Consider the following 18,685-nt stretch of genomic DNA (forward strand, 5'->3'; position numbering starts at 1 on the left):
ATTTATATGAATGGATTCAGTTGGATATATTAACTATATTAAAACAGCAAAAGTTAGGTGAGCATAAGATTGTGGAAGTTAAGAAGAGGTGGTTTGAGTATATATAAGATGGGTAAAAGCAGGGGGGGCCCGATACTGATATGTTGGTTAAACTCCAAAAGGTGTGCTTATGGCTACAGATTTAAATAAGATATTATTACTGGTTGTTTTGAGGCAAAGAGGAAATAAAAAGGAAAAAAGAAGCATTTGATGTATGTTATATACGCTATGCTATGTATTGTTTGAGTTATATGGATGTAGGATTAAATACTTCAATAAATTATATGTTTAAAAAAAATTAAGAGCAAGAAGGCAGGCAGGCAAGTGGATGGAGATGGAAAAGGGAGGGAGATAGAAAGAAAGCAACTTTAAATGCATTCTCCAAGCTTCTGGCTGGTTTGGCTTGGAGAAGTGATTTAAGGAGCGAAATGCCTTCTGCATGGCTGGCTGACAGGGCGGTGGGGGCTTCAAGAGCCACACGATATGTGTGAAAGAGCCACATGTGGTCCCCGAGCCGCAGTTTGGCCACCCCTGGTTTACAGTTTAGGGCCACACCTGCTTTGGCTGAAAAGAAAAATGAGATGTGTAGCGGAAACTGGGTCCAAGAGGGAAACAATCAAATTCTCGGGAATGTTTTCTAGGGCAGGAAAACACACATTGTGCAGGATGTAGAGGAAGAATCGCTTCGATGAGATAGGCGGGCTTTGAAGGGAAGTGGAGAAAAAACTTCTTGTCTGTGAAAAATGAATCCTTCTGTGTATATCATACATTAGGAAATGGTGATTTCCAAGGCTGGAGCTGTTCAGAGAGGCAGAGAATGATGGGTAACTGATACCAAAAGGTTCTGCAGATTTCTCTGAAGCGACAAGCCTTCTTTGAAAGGGAGTTAGATTAGATGGGAAGAGCCCCGTGGCGCAGAGTGTTAAAGCTTCAGTACTGCAGTCCTAAGCTCTGCTCACGACCTGAGTTTGATCCCCGGCGGAAGCTGGGTTTTCAGGTAGCCGGCTTGAGGTTGACTCAGCCTTCCATCCTTCCGAGGTCGGTATAATGAGTACCCAGGTTGCTGGGGGGGAAGTGTAGATGACTGGGGAAGGCAATGGCAAACCACCCCGTCAAAAGTCTGCCGTGAAAATGTTGTGAAAGCAACGTCACCCCAGAGTCGGAAACAACTGGTGCTTGCACAGGGGACCTTTCCTTTCCTTTCCTAGATTAGATCAGTCAACAGAACAAAGTTTTCAGTCTTCTGCTGATGAACATCTGTTCTTCGGTGGCTTCATACAGATTCATAATAGGTACGTGTTGTAAGTGTTAACCTAGGTTTAACAGTAACCTCAGCATGTTGATTTGAGTTGAACTTTGTCTCCTGTAAATATAGCTACTTCTGTGTGTTGGTTCTTTAACTGTCTGCATAATGTTCTTACTGAACACACATTGTACAATCCCACCACCATTTTAAGTATATATATATATTTTACCTCTGTCATTACAAACATGGCAGAAAGGGGCCCCGCTTGAGGTTGATCTCTGAATCCTTTTATCCTAGTCAGAAGGGTGGAGGGGTGAGGTAAAGAATACTCGTAAAAGCTGTAAAGAGGAAATTAAAATACGAGATTGCTAAACTTGAGATAACTTACAAGTTCAGAGCAGTGGGTCCCCCAGGGCTGAATAGGGACATAGGTTTCTTATCTCACAACAAATTCTGTTTTGCCCCCAAGCGTTTCCTCTCTGCTCTTATCAGGCTGATAACAAAATGCCTTAAACCTTTCGTCCTTTACAAGCATTCTTTAGATCCAGGTGAATTCTTTAGATCTTCTGCCTTATATGTATGGACTGGTAAGTTTCATTTAACGTGGAACTGCGTGTACACACAAAAGCTCACCCCTTGAATAAAACTTTGTTGTTCTTAAGTTGGAGGCAATCTTTGTTCTAAGCAGGGCTCATTTTGTAGCAGGAACTCCTTTGCATTTAGGCCACACACCCCTGATGTAGCCAATCCTCCAAGAGCTTTCAGGGCTCTTCTTACAGGGCCTACTGTAAGCTCCAGGAGGATTGGTTACATAAAGGGTGTGTGGCCTAATATGCAAAGGAGTTCCTGCTACAAAATGAGCCCTGCATTCTTTACAAACCCCTCCCATCTTCTGACTAGGATAAAAGGACTCAAATATCCCATTTCTACTCTACTCTACTTTACTCTAATGAAGGCAGCTCTGACTCTCGAAAACTTATACCTTTAGGAAGCTGGTCGAGCTGAGAGACGGACTTAGTTACAAGTTTTGTTTTGTTTTTAGCCAACCGAGACTCTTTTGCATTTAGTTCTTGAGACCAATCTTCGTTTGAGGACCATCGCAGCCTTAGCATCCTAACCTGCGGAGAATGGGAACAGGGTTAGGGTCTCCTTCTCAAAGTGTACATTACTTATGATTTGTTTAAAACTAAAATAGCTTCACAAAGGTGACATTTGCATTTTTTGCAATTAAACCCCACCCCCCACCCCATCTTCTGTTTCTTTGACACTGGATATTGTGCTACTTTTTGTTGCCTCTGATGACAACAGATCCTTGCATAGACCTTGCAGTAGCTGCAGCACATTGTGTTTGTATCAGAGTGGTGTCAGGTGACTGGTTAGGCCTGTTTGTAAGCTAGGAAAATTGCTACTGTTTGCCAGGCTGCTTTCTTGCCAATCTCATATGTATACATTTAGGTTTGGATGTGATGTTGGGACTTGGCTTGGAGTACAATTTCTCCTTTGTACTCTGTTTTGAAGATGGCTTTGATGAGAACGTGTGCAAGCGTAATATTTTCCTCTGGATTTTATACCGGAGGAGGCAACCGTTACGATTGATAGATAACTTACGTAAATCCCGATAGGTAACTTTTTACAATCCCAAGAAACTGCAGTAGAAATGAGGAGAATGATGCTAGTGAGGATAAAATTATCTCTGAAAATTATCCTTTAGAACACAGTGGTTCAGTGTGGGGTAGGGTTTTAGAGAAGGGGTGTCAAACATACCATTTGCGGGCCACAATCATCTTACCCTGGGCTCTTGTCCATGCTGTGAGCAATTGGTCATGACCTTTATTGCCAGTTGACAGAGGCTGTGCATTATGTTCCTGTATACCAGGGGTGTCAAACATGCAGCATGGGGGCTGAATCAGGCCCCCGGAGGGCTCCTATCAGGCCCTCGAGCAACTCACTGTCATCTGTTTCTTTCTTCCTCTCTTGCTTCCTTCTGCATCGCAGCTTGCTTTGCCAGGCTTGTTCAATTGCACAAGAGCTACAGCGCAAAGCTCCTCCCTTGGAGAGGAAGTGGGGGGAGGAGAGCTTGCTTTGCTAGGCTCTCTCAGTTGCACAGCAGAGCTACTGAGCCAAGCCTCTCTTCCTTCTGTTGGCTGAGGCTCAGCAAGCCAGTGAGGTGGATTAAGCTGAGGGTGTGTGTTTGTCTGTGTCCTTTATGAAGTTTGTATCTCCCTGACCTGGCATTACATTTTTTGACACACACGGCCCGGCCCAACAAGGTCAAGACCAAGCCCTCAGAACAAATGAGTTCAACACACTTGCTGTATACTGTTCCAGCAGGCATCAGGCAGGTACTATAAGAGTATTAATGTTTAAAGCATTTAAAGCAGGGATGTCAAACTAATTTGTTAAGAGAGACGGATCTGACATAAATGAGACCTTGTTGGGCCGGGCTATGTCAGGTTGGGCCATGCCATGTGTGTACCTTTTTAAGATTAGGTAGCAGAGATATAAGCTTTATAAAGGACACAGACAAACACAATTAAATATATATTTTTAAAAGCTTAAAACATGCTTAAAACCTTAGCACTCATTGGTCTTAAAGGTGTTTTCTTTGAATCTCTCCCATGGAATCCAGGGAACAGGGCAAAGGAAGCTCGGCTCTTTCCTTCTTTCCCCAGGGGACTACAAGGGAGAGGAGCCTCAGCTAATAGAAGGAAGAGAGGCTTGCCTCCGTAGCTCTGCTGTATGATTGAGAGAAGCTGGAAAAACAAGCTCCCCAAGGGAGAGCCAATGGAGAAAATAGAGGTTTTGCTCTATAGCTCCTGTGCTGTTGAGCAAGCCTTGCAAAGCAAACTGTTATGCAGAAGGAAGCAAGATAAATGGAGAAAGAAGCAGAGGACAGGCAGTTGCTCAGGGACCTGATTCGGCCCCCGGACTGCATGTTTGACACCCCTGATTTAAAGCATGTTTGTATTTTGAGTAGAATATAATATCCGTAATCGGGTTTGCCTGTGTCCTTTATAAAATTTATATCTCCTGTCCCTGCATTACATTTTATTGCACGCATGGTCTGGCCCAATAAAGTGGCATTTATGTCAGATCCAGCCCTCGTAACAAATGAGTTTGACGCATCTGGGTTAGAGTGATGAGCTAGGATCTGGGAGACCCAGGTTCAAATCCTCACTCTGCCATGGAAGCTTTCTGGATGACCTCAGACCACTCACATGCTACCAGCCTCATCCGCCTCACAGCGTTGTTATGAGGATGAATTAGAGAAGAGGAGCTAACGTCAGGTACTTTGTCGATCCCTCTGAGGAGAAAGATAAGATTATAAAAGAAACAAAGGGTTCAGTTGAATGTCATTAGCAGTATAGCCTAGAAATATAAACTTCCATAAAGAGATAATAAAAATTGCTGCAAATTTCAGTCCTCCCCCAATGGGCACGTTTGCCATTTATCCTGTCAAGTGTGGCTGTGTAGAAGCATTTCCAGAAGTTCTCAACTGATACTAGCTGTTTCAGAAAATCAAACGATAACCAGTGCAAGCCAGTAGAGAATATTAATGTGAAAGTCCACCCTTATTTCTCTTCCCTTGATTTTGAAATACAATGCTGATGTATAGATCCTTCATGACCTTCAAATTACTTTCTTCCCTTGTGTATGTGTATGCGTTTTGGTGGCCTATACTTCCTTCCCAAATGAAATTAATAGTTTTGACTGGCTGTTTTCTCACTTTCATATATAATCTAATCTTCCTGAAGATAAATGTCACGTTCAGGCACTCTCTGGAACAGGAGCCTGTGGGTGCCTTTGGAATTCTGACATCGTGGTTGGCACAGAAATAAAATTGCTGCCACAGGAGGTAGAGCCAGCCACAAAATGGCTGCCGCAGCTTACCTTCAGTCACACAGCAAAGATCCTTGTGTTGGACTAGCAGCTGCTGCCAAAGCAACATTTTAAAGAATCTGCACAGCCAATCAGAAGCTTTGCTGGGCAAAACCCCCACCTGGCCACATCTACTTTTGAACACTTGGTGGTTGCTAGGTCAGGTGGTTGTGGGTGCCAAGATGGCCAAGAGTACCACTTTGGGGACTTCTGCTCTGGTGTCTTGCGGACCTGAAACAGAACATGGCTGTCATAACATTATGTTTAACCCCTATAGTCTACAAAAGGCCAGCCATTTCTCCTTAAAAGCAAATGACTCTAGCTTCAGTTTATTGAAATTAACAATTCTGACTGTGCTCAGTTGAAGCCAACATGGAGAGTCCCGGTATGACTGAAGAGATGGCAGCTATGAAGCAGGATCTAGTGAGGAGAAATACAGGAGGAAAGCCATTGTTGGATGATACTTCTGACCAGTTGTCAGAAGGAAACACCAGATAATAGCCAGTGAGTGACTCTCAGGTTGGATCTAATACCCAAATCTGACTGCACCCCATTGCACCATTGCCTAATAAATAAGTTTGTACATAGTTTCAGGATAAGAAATGTGTCTTGAGTTGACCTATGAGACTTTAATGGGGTATCTCTCTCTCTCCCCCCTCTTGAATTTGAACAAAGTTGGAGTCCAGTGGCATCTATAAGACCAACAAAGTTTTATTCAAAGTGTGAGCTTTCATGTGCTAAACCCACTTTGTCAGACAATAGACAAAGTGTGCCTGGCACACAAAAGTTCACACTTTGAATAAAACTTTGTTGGTCTTAAAGGTGCCACTGGACTTCAACTTTGTTCTGCTGCTTCAGACCAACACAGCTGCCCACCTGGAACTGTCTTGGTATGTAATGCTGCGGTATGCCTTAGCAAAGCTTAACTGTGAAACCTTTGTAGATTATATCGGTTCTATTATGGGATTAGTTTGTAAGGCAAACTAACCTGTCCCTGCAAGTCAGTTATTTAAGCAGATGTTGAGAATAAAGAAGTCAGCAGTCATCATAATCAGAACCTTTAGTAGGCGTTTGGTATGGCTATTAAATAATCTAAAATGCTACATTAACAAAAATATGCACATCAGGAAGCACACTAATACATGATCATAAACTTAAATATAATAAGAATTCGTGATGGTTGACGATCAGCCCATGGATCCTCATAGCAGCTAGGAGATACCTAGCAGCTTAATGGGTAGTGTAAGGATTTCCCAACGGATAAAAGGTATAACTCAATCCCCTGGTCAGTCTTTTTGAAACTTGAAGGGTGTTTTGACAAGAGGCACTGGATGCTATGCTGAAAATTTGGTGCCTCTAACTCAAAAAACAGCACCCTCCTGATCCCCCGATACCCACGGATCAACTCTCCATTATACCCTATGGGAATTGATCTCCATAGGGAATAATGGAGTGATCAGCAGACATCCCCCCACTTTCTGATAACTCTGAAGTGGGGGGAGGGCCTCCAAACTGGGGGATCTCCTGCCCCCACCTGGGGATTAGCAACCTTATCCCTCCCCCCATAAACTTAATTATAAAGTGTTCTCCATTTGTCAGATTATACCATTCCCTAGAGAATGGGAACTGAAATATTATGGGGAGTCCTTCAAAGCATTTCTCTTGATACTCTCCCAGTTTTTATCAGTTTAAATATTCAGGCAGGGTTGGTGTCTTTTTGTTCTCTTGGATCTGTCCGTTGTGCTCCCTTCATCAAAGCTCCCCCCCCTCCCTTTTGTAAAGCAAATACCAAAGCTTTGCTCCGTCCGTCCGGGCCGCTGTGTCCATCTCTCTACCGCACAGCTTTCAAAGCGTCTGTTGTGCTGAATAGGATCGCAGTCCCTTTAAAAAACCGCTTATTTTATTCCGGCAAAAAAGGCGATTGAGATTGTGCTGCTTCAGTTTTTTTCCCCCTAACCAACCTTTTGTATATATGTCCATTGCAGATCCCAATTATCTCATGGCTAATGAACGCATGAACCTGATGAATATGGCGAAGCTGAGTATAAAGGGCTTGATTGAATCGGCACTTAACCTTGGCAGAACACTGGACTCTGACTATGCACCCCTTCAGCAGTTTTTTGTAGTAATGGAACACTGCCTTAAACATGGCTTAAAAGGTGAGCGTTTACATTCGATGGTTGGCCTTGCTTTGAAGATTAATACCTGTCAAATGCTGAACTGGAGCTGGGTTCTGATTACCGTGTCTCCTGTTTATGTTCTGTACAAGTAGCTATTTGCAGAAGCTAAATGCACAAGGAATCGGCAAATGTAGGACCCTGGCCCAAAACTCCTTGAATTGGCATAGGCAACTGAAAGGCGGCAGCTGTAGCAACAGAATTTGGTGGTCTCCGTTAGGGTGCTTGGAGCGGTGACCCATCTTCCCTTACTTCATTTCAAAATGGAGACTGAGTTTATACCCTGGAGCAGGGGACCCCAAGCTTTTTGAGCCTGCAGGCACATTTGGAATTCTGACATGGTATAGTGGGCGCAGCAACAAAATAGCTACTGCAAGAGGCGGATCCAGCCACAAAATGTTTACCGCAGCTTAATTTCCATACGACAGTGTAGAACCTTGTGGTGTGGTGGCCGCTGCTGCCAAAGCAACATTGTAAAAAATCTGCACAGCTAATCAACTCTCCAGTGGCCAATGAGAAACCTTGCTAGGCAAAAGCCCTGCCTGGCCCCACCCACTTCCTAAAAGCGCTTGGTGGGCATCAAGTTAGGGACCCCCCTTCCCAGAAGTATACAGAAGGAAGAAATGTCTCTTTATTTTTTTTGGACCGTGTGTCTCTGTTAAACAAGGTTTGTGAAATAATCATGACCTTATGGGTAGACAGATATTCCACGCACAGTGTGTATTAGCAACATAACTATTTCCTGAAAGAGACTGAAGTCTGAAAGCTGATAATTACAGAAAAAGGCAAACAATAAAATAAAATATGAACAGCCGCTTTCTTGCACTAGTGATAAATAGATGAAAATTGCTCATTCACCTGTGTCAAGTACTGCATGTTTTTCACCAATCAACACAGCGGCTGATTTCCCACTCACCTTACGCCGCTCTCACGTTCGTCTTCTCCGCGGGGCTTTCTTCCGATTTCCCACTATCTGCCCCGGGGCTGCAGCAAGCGTCGGTGCAGCAAACACAGACAGCTAAAAACCAGTCTCTGTTTGCTGCGCAAAAACTCCGACACTTGCTGCAGCCCTCGGGGGCAGATAGTGTGAAATCGGAAGAAAGCCCCGCTGAAAAGACGAATGTGAGAGCAGTGTAAGGTGAGTGGGAAATTGGTCTCCTTTGTTTTTAAAGGTTTTAATGAATAAGAGAAGTTGTTACCGGCAAGCTGGTTCTTGCTGAAACTAAAGTCAGTGGCCGCTGCCCATACAGCTATACCCTGGGCCCGTCCTTACATACTTCAAAAGCTAAAGGGCCAAAATCTACCAGGAGCATTCCCCCCATGAACAGTCCAAGTGCCCCCTAAGTATGCAGAAACGAAACCATGAGAACGTCTGGGAGCTAGATAGCAGCAGTTGGTCACGGAGGCAGTCTGTAACTAGTTCTCAGGGCTGAAAGTGGATACTTGATATGTTTCAGATACAACAGGCCAGTGTGTAAGAGTACAGAGATAACAGCCAAGCAGGACCCAAATGTTACCACAGGTTAAAAAGGTAAAGGGAGTCTCCTGTGCAAGCACCAGTTGTTTAAGAACATAAGAACGTAAGAGAAGCCATGTTGGATCAGGCCAATGGCCCATCCAGTCCAACACTCTGTGTCACACAGTGGCCAATATATGTGTGTGTATACACACATATACATACACACACACACACACACACACACACACATATATATATATATATATATATATACACTGTGGCTAATAGCCACTGATGGACCTCTGCTCCATATTTTTATCCAATCCCCTCTTAAAGCTGGCTATGCTTGTAGCCGCCGCCACCTCCTGTGGCAGTGAATTCCACATGTTAATCACCCTTTGGGTGAAGAAGTACTTCCTTCTATCCTTTTTAACCTGACTGCTCAGCAATTTAATTGAATGCCCACGAGTTCTTGTATTGTGAGAAAGGGAGAAAAGGACTTCTTTCTCTGCTTTCCCCATCCCAGAGTTTCCGACTGGAGCGACGTTGCTTTCGCAACGTTTTCCCGGCAGACATTTTACAGGGTGGTTTGTCATTGACTTCCCCAGTCATCTGCACTTCCCTCCCCCCCCAGCAAGCTGAGTACTCATTTGACCAACCTCGGAAGGATGGAAGGCTGAGTCAACCTGGAGCCAGCTACCTGAACCCAGCTTCCGCTGGGATCGAACTCAGGTCGTGAGCTCTGACTGCAGGACTGCAGCTTTACCGCTCTGCGCCACCTGGCTCTCTTACCACGGGTTACATACAGGCATGAGTCTTATCCCTTTCGAATCATGGCAAGAGGCCCTCTCTTTACAACCTGTTGCTTTGGCCGTCATATTTATTTATTTATTTAGTTTTCTACCCCACCCTCTCCACAAGCAGGCTCAGGGCAGCTAACAGTCAATTAAAAATCAATTTATGATTATAATTTATAAACAATAAACATAACAATTAAAATACATTTCATTTCAAAACTTCTGTATAGGCAGGATCATAGCTTTCTTTCTTCTGACAGTGATCCTATAGCGATCGTAATTCCTCATGAGTGATATCGCTCAGCTGTGTAGGGTGGCAGTCCTCTCCCGTTTAAGTGTTAAAGATAGCTGTCGAGATAGCTCAGTTTTACAGGCCCTGCGGAATTGAGAAAGGTCCCGCAGGGCCCTTATGGCCTCTGGGAGGGCGTTCCACATTTCTGGTGCTGCCACTGAGAAGGCCCTGGCCTTCCTTTGGTCTGGCCTCTCTTGGTACAGGGATAGATATTAGGTTTTGTGTCCCTGAAAGAACTTTACAATTATTAGAATAACAAGCAAGAAAACACAAGGCACCTCCGTTTCATGCGCGAGTAGGTTTACATTGGCATACACTCATCTTGTGTGATTTGAGATGCCTCACATTATGGCAACCTAAGGCTTAATTCCTAGCGATGTGCCCCCTGCCTCTGCTAAAACAAATCCCAGTGTCCACATCTCTGTGGAAACCACAGCTCTGTTTCCAGGTGCTGTCCATTGCGGTAGTGGGTACTGGAGACAAAGAAGCAAGTAAGACAGAGGCGAGGGAGCAGCGTGTGGGGTTTTGCGTTGCATCGTTTGAAAGTTGAATGCCATTCATACAGGCACAATGCCAATTTTTTTTTTTATTTAGCCAAGAAGACTTTTCTGGGCCAAAACAAGTCATTTTGGGGACCTCTGGAGCTGGTAGAGAAGTTTGTCCCTGAAGCTGCAGAGATCACAGCTAGCGTGAAAGATCTTCCGGGGTTGAAGTAAGTAAATGTCTATTCTTTCAACAAGAGGGTTGGTTAAAGAAGGTGTAACAGCAGGCAGCGGTGGGCAGGCAGGAGGTCTCCTGCTATACCAGGAGACTGGGCAACCCTAAACCTTTTGTATGTTAAGGCAGTAAGCAAGGGGTATGCACAGGGGTCATTTTGTAGAAAAATAGGTGGTGGAGTTCATAATAGGCAGTGGAGCATACTCATTAGCATATGCTGCCCCCCACCAGCCAAAAGCAACCCAACACAAGAAAGGAGAGCCACAGGCAAGCGAGGCCTTCTTGGGCTGGCTAGAGATCCAGCCAGCCCAAGCAGGCCTTGCTTGCCTGGGGCTCTCCTTGGCCACCCCTTCCCCCACATAGTCAAAAGGCCAGCAAGCCACCCACCACCCAAAATCACATAAGAAGTGGAGAAAGAGTGGTGTGGGCTTCTCCAGGGGTTCATGAGGGCTGCTGGGGGTGTGGCAAAGCCCCTGGCTGGCTGCCCGTTCTCCTAATCCAGGGATTGTTATGCAGCTGCACCTCCTATTCAATGGACAAGGTAGGTGGGGAGGAGGTAGGGGAACCGTCGGGAAGGTTCAGGAGCTGTGCTTCTGTGAGCTCCTGCTGAATTCGAGGCCTGGGTATGCATAATGTATGTGAAGCTCTTTGAACATTTAAGAGAACTATAGAGAGGCTAAACATCAACATTAAAGGCTGATTTAGCTTCTGCTGAAAAAATTATCGAAGCGTCTTAGAGCAAGGCTAATTGGATGCAAAGCGGGGAAAGTCAGAGGGAAGGGGAGGCCGCGTGATAAAGGAACGAGGACACGGCGCAAGACCTTGGCGCAGACCTTTCACATGTAGAAGCTGGGAAATGAAAGCTCCAAGCAGCCAGGTCCCACGGGAGACTGCTCGGAGCGCAGCACCGCCTCCCATTCGAATTGGAGGAGTGGAACGGATCCCTTTGAACTCTTTACCCACGGAGTCATGAAATATTAAACTACTCTAACCTGACGGCTGCTGCTGCCTCAGCTATGACTTAAGCCTTTAATTAGCACCAGTTCACTGCTGCCCAGAAGACAGTCGTGACGTGATTCCTGCTTGCAGGTCTACAGCTGAGAAAAGTACAGTGTTTGTGGGCAGAAGTTGTGGATTGGGTTGACTGCTATTGGAGGGAATGCTGGCGGCGGGGGGTGTTTTTAAAAAAGGTGTTCGTGGTAACACCACCTCAACATCCCTTCGCCAGGTTGGTATAGCGGTTTAACAGTGTTCCCTCTAAACTGAGTTAGTGTGAATTAGCTCACAGATTTTTAGCCTCCAGCTCACACATTTTTGTCTTAGCTTAGGAAGGAGGACCCCAGAGATGACCCCAATGATTTATGCAGTGGCTCACAACTTTAATGCCAGTAGCCTCACAAAGTAGAATTTTTGCTCACGAGACTCTGTAGCTTAAAGGGAACATTGGTGGTTAAACGTGCAGACTCTTATCTGGGAGAACCGGGTTTGATTCCCCACTCCTCCACTTGTAGCTGTTGGAATGGCCTTGGGTTAGCCATAGCTCTCGCAGAGATGTCCCTGAAAGGGCAGCTTCTGCAAGAGCTCTCTCAACCCCACCCACTTCACAGGGTGTCTGTTGTAGGGGAGGAAGATAAAGGAGATTGTGAGCCGCTCTGAGATTTGGAGTGGAGGGTGGGATATAAATCCAATGTTGTCGTCGTTGTGTCTTCTTCTTCTTCATAAGCTATAGCCGTGGTTCCCCACAAGTCCAAATTTATTTGGTATGTTGACCCCACTTGGCATGGTGACCCATCCAAGGCTGGCTGGAAGTGATTTGGTTCCCTAGACAAACTGTACCCTTCGCCCCTAGCTAGCTCAGCATTCCATTTTCTCCAGTGGCTAAGCAGATGTTTTTGAGAAGCCAGCAACCATCCTGCAAAGGACGCAGCTGCCCCCACTATGAATCCTAAGTAAGTGACGTTCTGACATAACACAGCCCTTCGCACGTGGAGGTGACATTCCAGCCTTGACCGCCTTCTCCTTCTCTGTTGCTCCCTCTAGTTCTCCCTAAGACTCTAAGAAACTTACTCTAGTAACCAGCGGGACATGTTTTGCTTGATCAGCATGTAGATGCAATGAAGAAAAAAAAAATCAGCTGATTTATTTATTTATTTGTTTATTTATTTTATTATATTTCTGTTCTGCCCATTCCCCGTAGGGCTCAGGGCAGAGTACAGCATTTATGAGTACAATTATGAGCAGTGTTCCCTCTAAGCTGAGTTGGTGTGAGCTGGCGCACAGATTTTTCGCCTCCAGCTCACACATTTTTGTCTTAGCTCAGGAAGGACGACCCCCAGAGCACACTAATCTATGCAGTAGCTCACAACTTTAATGCCAGTAGCTTACAATCTAGAATTTTTGCTCACAAGACTCTGCAGTTTATAGGGAACGTGGATTATGAGGTGGAAGATACCGTTTCCAGGGTCAGATCTCGGTTTCCAGAATATGCAAGACAGCAGCGGAAAGGGCAGGAGTGGCCATTAGGGAAGGCCAGCCTGCGACCCACTTTTAGAGTCTTTGCAACCAGTGTTCCCTCTAAGCTGAGTTAGTGTGAGCTAGCTCACAGTTTTTTAGCCTCCGGCTCACACATTTTTGTCTTAGCTCAGGAAAAATGGCCCCAGAGCAAACTAATTTATGCAGCAGCTCCCAACATTAATGCCAGCAGCTCACAAAGTAGAATTTTGCTCACCAGACCCCATAGCTTAAGAGGGAGCATTGTTTGCAACCCATTTTCGGACCCAAACCCACAGGTTGGGAAACACCGAGTTCCGGGAGATGCCTAGTTAACAGCATGGGCAGTTGCCTAGTTAACAAAGGTCAGTGTACACTCATGCCAGGATCAGATAAACGGGATGGGAAAAAAATAAATAGCTTTCCTGAGGTGGTCTTCAGTGCAGTTCTTTGTCTCAGGCACTAAGTTCCTTGCAGATTGCCTTGACTGGAGATAAAACGGCTCAGGATTTCGTGACAGCAATGAGGTTGCCCCTCCCCCAAAGTCACGACGGCCCCCATATACACGGCGTACCGTGCTCTAGATGGTGATGTGAGAAGAGGAGGTACCTTCTGTGCCCTGTTCCTGGACGTCATTATCAGTGACTCAAATTCTACAAGGCTAAAGAAGCGTTTGGTTGGTCTGCCGTCTGTCAGAGTTCTGGAGGAGTTTCTGAAAGATGTGTCTGGTGGTTCTATAGATACCATGGTTGATCTCTGGTTCAGATCTCTGTTCTACCAGGAAGCTTGCTAGTCTTGATCAATTCCGCTAGTCTTGATCAATTTCAAATGGCCTTCGCTTAAATGTGGATTGATCCACTATATTCGGCCATCATAAACCACCGAGGAGAACATCTAGAGTATAGCACTGGAAATGTTAATTTTTATTGTAATTTTATGTTTTTAATTATAATGGTTTTAATTAGTAAATTACATCTATTGTTTTGGAAAATGTTTTATATTGTAAATTGTAAGTGTTACGTGTTGTGAGTCGCCCTGAGCCTGCTTCGGTGGGGAGGGCGGGATATAAATAAAATTTATTATTATTATTATTATTATTATTATTATTATTATTATTATTATTATTATTATTATTATTATTATATTAAAAAGGAGAGCAGAACGATGTAAGCTGCTTTGGGGGCCCTTCTTTGGGAAGGACAGTATTGTATAAAATAAATAATAGATTGGATTTATACCCTGCCCTTCCTTCAGTGTCTCAGAGCGGCTTACAATCTCCTTTCCCTTCCCATCCCCACGACAGATACTCTGTGGGGTAGGTGGAGCTGAGAGAGCTCCAACAGAAACTGCTTTTGAGAGAACAGCAGAGAACTTTTGACTGACTCAAGGTCACAACAGCAGCTGCATTGGGAGGAGCGGGGAATCAAACCCAATTCTCCCAGATAATTGTCAGCTCACATAACCACTACACCAAACTGGCTCTAAAGAATTTTAAATGGGCATATTTCATGTGTATAAGGATCTAAAATGTGTATATTCATTGTCTCCAAAAATTTATGTTTCTTCCTTCAGAGAAAACCGCAGTGGGAGGAGGAGTCTTTTCTCCCATGGCTTCACCATTTCTGGAAAGTGTCGTTTCTCTAGCAGTGATAACACTTGTATAATTTTGTGTTCAGAATCTGGAGCAAAGTGCTGTGTGATAACAGCTCCTCTTATCTTTTGTTTCTGGAACTCGACAGGACCCCTGTGGGCAGGGGAAGAGCCTGGCTCCGACTAGCACTGATGCAGAAGAAGCTTTCAGAGTACATGAAAGCCTTGGTCAACAGAAGGGAACTTCTCAGGTGAGTGGCGATGCCCTTTCTTGATGCTGATTCTAATGAATGGAAAGACTGGAGAGAGGTGGCCGCTGGACCATTAACGAAAACAACCGATAGGTTATAGTGACCGAATAACTATGCTATCTTTATAGCCTTAACAAAACAATAGCAATATTCATCAATAAGCAAATTTCTTCTAAAGAGGAGTCCCGATGTGCAGGAAGTCGACTTGACCAGTCCTTCTTCGATTATTCTTCTGTCGTTGGGTGCTCCACAATAACTTGTTGATGGCTAGAAATTGCAACATATAACACATAATGAGAAACAAAATTAATATCCAAAGATGCCACGATCATCGCTGCATAGTAGCGCAAACGAAGAACATATATGAACATATGAAAGAAGGGTCATATATGAACATATGAAGCTGCCTTATACTGAATCAGACCTTTGGTCCATCAAAGTCAGTATTGTCTTTTCAGACTGGCAGCAGCTCTCCAGGGTCTCAAGCTGAGGCTTTTCACACCTATTTGCCTGGACCCTTTTTTGGAGATGCCAGGGATTGAACCTGGGACCTTCTGCTTCCCAAGCAGATGCTCTACCACTGAGCCACCGTCCCTCCCATACTCACAAGACGTAAACGTTCAGTGTCAATTGCACGACTCTCTTGCTGGCGTTCCCAAAACTGCAGGAGCTGCAAATAAATAAACATTGAAAGTACGTTTTGTAATACAAGCTCTTAAAAACAAGCCCAAAGACTTAAAATGAATACTTGCTATTTACACTTCCCCAAAGGGACTGAAAAGTCTCCAATAAGATGTTAACCGGCACTACACTCAAGGCAATGGCTCAAGGCAACTACCTTGCAGAGCGAGAGGCTTATGTAAGAACATAAGAACATGAGAGAAGCCATGTTGGATCAGGCCGATGGCTCATCCAGTCCAACACTCTGTGTCACATAAGAACATAAGAGAAGCCATGTTGGATCAGGCCGATGGCTCATCCAGTCCAACACTCTGTGTCACACAGTGGCCAAATATATATATATATATATATATATATATATATATACACACACACACACACACACACACACACACACACACACACACACTGTGGCTAATAGCCACTGATGGACCTCTGCTCCATATTTTTATCTAACCCCCTCTTGAAGCTGGCTATGCTTGTAGCCGCCGCCACCTCCTGTGGCAGTGAATTCCACATGTTAATCACCCTTTGGGTGAAGAAGGACTTCCTTCTATCCGTTTTAACCTGACTGCTCAGCAATTTCACTGAATGCCCACAAGTTCTGGTATTATGAGAAAGGGAGAAAAGTACTTCTTTCTCTACTTTCTCCATCCCATGCATAATCTTGTAAGCCTCTATCATGTCACCCCGCAGTCGACGTTTCTCCAAGCTAAAGAGCCCCAAGCGTTTTAACCTTCCTTCATAGGGAAAGTGTTCCAACCCTTTAATCATTCTAGTTGCCCTTTTCTGCACTTTTTTCCAATGCTGTAATATCCTTTTTGAGGTGCGGCGACCAGAATTGTACACCGTATGTAGCCTAATCAATGGCACCTGTTACAATACTACATTAAAGGTGACACTCACAAATTGCGCCCAGTACAAAGATACAAAAATACAAAAGGATTACAGAGGATTTCAGTAAATGGGCATTCACCTCATGTGTAAATTGGTTTTCTCCTTTGGCAGTTCTGTACTCTTACAGGTCAGGCAACTGGCATGCAAGATGTTGGTCTTTTGTACAAGGTACGGGGAAAACCAGATTCCTGCTGCATTTCAAATGTGCCAGTATGCATGTATTTTCACGCACAGAGTTTGTGTGGAGAAAGTATCAGTACAGAGCGGTTCTGGTTCTGTAAAGAGGCTGCATAATTGAAAGTGAACCTCCAATTCTTATGGATGTAGCAGAAATACAGCAGCCTCACATTAATGAAGCAGCAGAGGGTATTCTTGATGCTTGGCGGAGTGGGGGGGGGCAACAATGGGAGGGTTTCTGGAGTCCTGCTTGCAGACCTCCTGATGGCCCCTGAGTTTTGGCCACTGTGTGACACAGAGTGTTGGACTAGATGAGCCATTGGCCTGATCCAACATGGCTTCTCTTATGTTCTTATGTGACACAGAGTGTTGGACTGGATGGGCCATTGGCCTGATCCAACATGGCTTCTCTTATGTTCTTATGTGACACAGAGTGTTGGACTGGATGAGCCATTGGCCTGATCTAACATGGCTTCTCTTATGTTCCTATGTCTGGGGCAGTGATGCTCTGTATTCTTGGTGCTTGGGGGGCAATAGTGGGGGGCTTCTGGAGTTCTGACCCTGCTGGTGGATCTCCTGATGACCCCTGGGTTTTGGCCACAGTGTGACCCACAGTGATGGACGGAACGGGCCATTGGCCTGATCCAACATGGCTTCTCTTGTGTTCTTTTTTTTTTTAAAAGACTAAAAGGTTGAATTCCAAAATTTAAGGGCTTCCAAAAAAGCACAAGCAGCTGGTGGAAGGAGAAGTTCTTCCATAGTTCCCCGTAGCCACTTCATTGTACGTGTGGATTTATCCTCTCTCTGACTTCAAATATGTTTATCGTGTTAGACAGGTGAGGGGGTTTTGTTCTGGCCCCCCTTCATTTTATATTTATGTTATGATTTATTTAATTTTATTTTTTGAATTCATATTGCATATAATTTATGCAATATTGTGTAATGTATATCCTCTAGTAAAAGAGCACCGTGGCGCAGAGTGGTAAAGCTGCAGTACTGCACTCGGAGCCCTCTGCTCACGACCTGAGTTCGATCCCAGCAGAAGCTGGTTCAGGTAGCCGGCTCCAGGTTGACTCATCCTTCCGAGGTCGGTCAAATGAGTACCCAGCTTGCTGGGGGAAAAAGTGTGGATGACTGGGGAAGGCAATGGCACACCACCCCGTAAAAAAGTCTGCCGTGGAAACGTTGTGAAAGCAACGTCACCCCAGAGTCGGAAACGACTGGTGCTTTCACAGGGGGACTACCTTTACCTTTTTATATCCTCTGGTGGCTCAGGGCAAGTAAGCTATCTTGTATTTAACACAACATGTCAAAAAGTTATTGAAACATTTAAAATGTTAAAAATGGCCCCAGGGTGACTGCCTTTTCTCGTGCTACTCAGATCAAAGGTTTGCTCAATTTGTTAATTTTACTGTTTTGTCATTGGATCTTATATTTGTACCATTTTACATTCTAAACCACTGCCTATGAGATAATTTTACTATTCTGTCATTGGATCTTAAATCTACCATTTTGCATTCTGAGCCATTGACTACTAGCTATGTGTGGCTCTGCTCACTGTGCCGGACTCCTTGTCTGATGAAGTGTGCTTAGAGCACATGAAAGCTTACGTTCTGAATAAAACTAAGTTGGTCTTAAAGGTGCAATTGACTCCTATTTTGTTCCTTTCTCTTATTTATTTTAATGATGATAGTTTCTTGCTCTTACCGATGTCAAGCTTTTTGAAATGCTTTTAAACTTATATATTGGCATGAATCGTTTTGTTATGCCCTTGATTCAGGAGAGCATAGTGGAGAGACGGTTTGGAGAGCTGGTTGTCCGTCAAAGGGAGCTTTGCCTCTCAAAAGCTTTTACCCTGAAACGCTTGTTGGTCTCTAAGGCAGGCCTCATGAGCTCACAGGGAGCTTTGCCTCTCAAAAGCTTCTACCCTGAAACGCTTTTTGGTCTCTAAGGCAGGCCTCATGAACTCACAGGGAGCTTTGCCTCTCAAAAG

At 44.6% G+C, this 18,685-nt stretch overlaps 1 protein-coding gene across 3 annotated transcripts in view; it reads left to right on the forward strand.

The window, feature by feature from the left end:
* RUFY3 (RUN and FYVE domain containing 3) overlaps positions 1-18,685 on the forward strand; it is an 81,780-nt gene that overhangs the window by 24,389 nt on the left and 38,706 nt on the right. For all 3 annotated transcript variants that reach the window (XM_060247176.1, XM_060247178.1, XM_060247175.1), the window contains 3 exons: positions 7,150-7,323; positions 10,484-10,601; positions 14,836-14,937. In XM_060247176.1, coding sequence (XP_060103159.1) covers positions 7,150-7,323; positions 10,484-10,601; positions 14,836-14,937 — 394 coding nt within the window. The remainder of the gene's footprint in view (positions 1-7,149; positions 7,324-10,483; positions 10,602-14,835; positions 14,938-18,685) is intronic.

The sequence above is a fragment of the Heteronotia binoei genome, chromosome 9 (genome assembly GCF_032191835.1).
Source record: "Heteronotia binoei isolate CCM8104 ecotype False Entrance Well chromosome 9, APGP_CSIRO_Hbin_v1, whole genome shotgun sequence".
In the NCBI taxonomy this organism is placed as follows: Eukaryota; Metazoa; Chordata; class Lepidosauria; order Squamata; family Gekkonidae; genus Heteronotia; species Heteronotia binoei.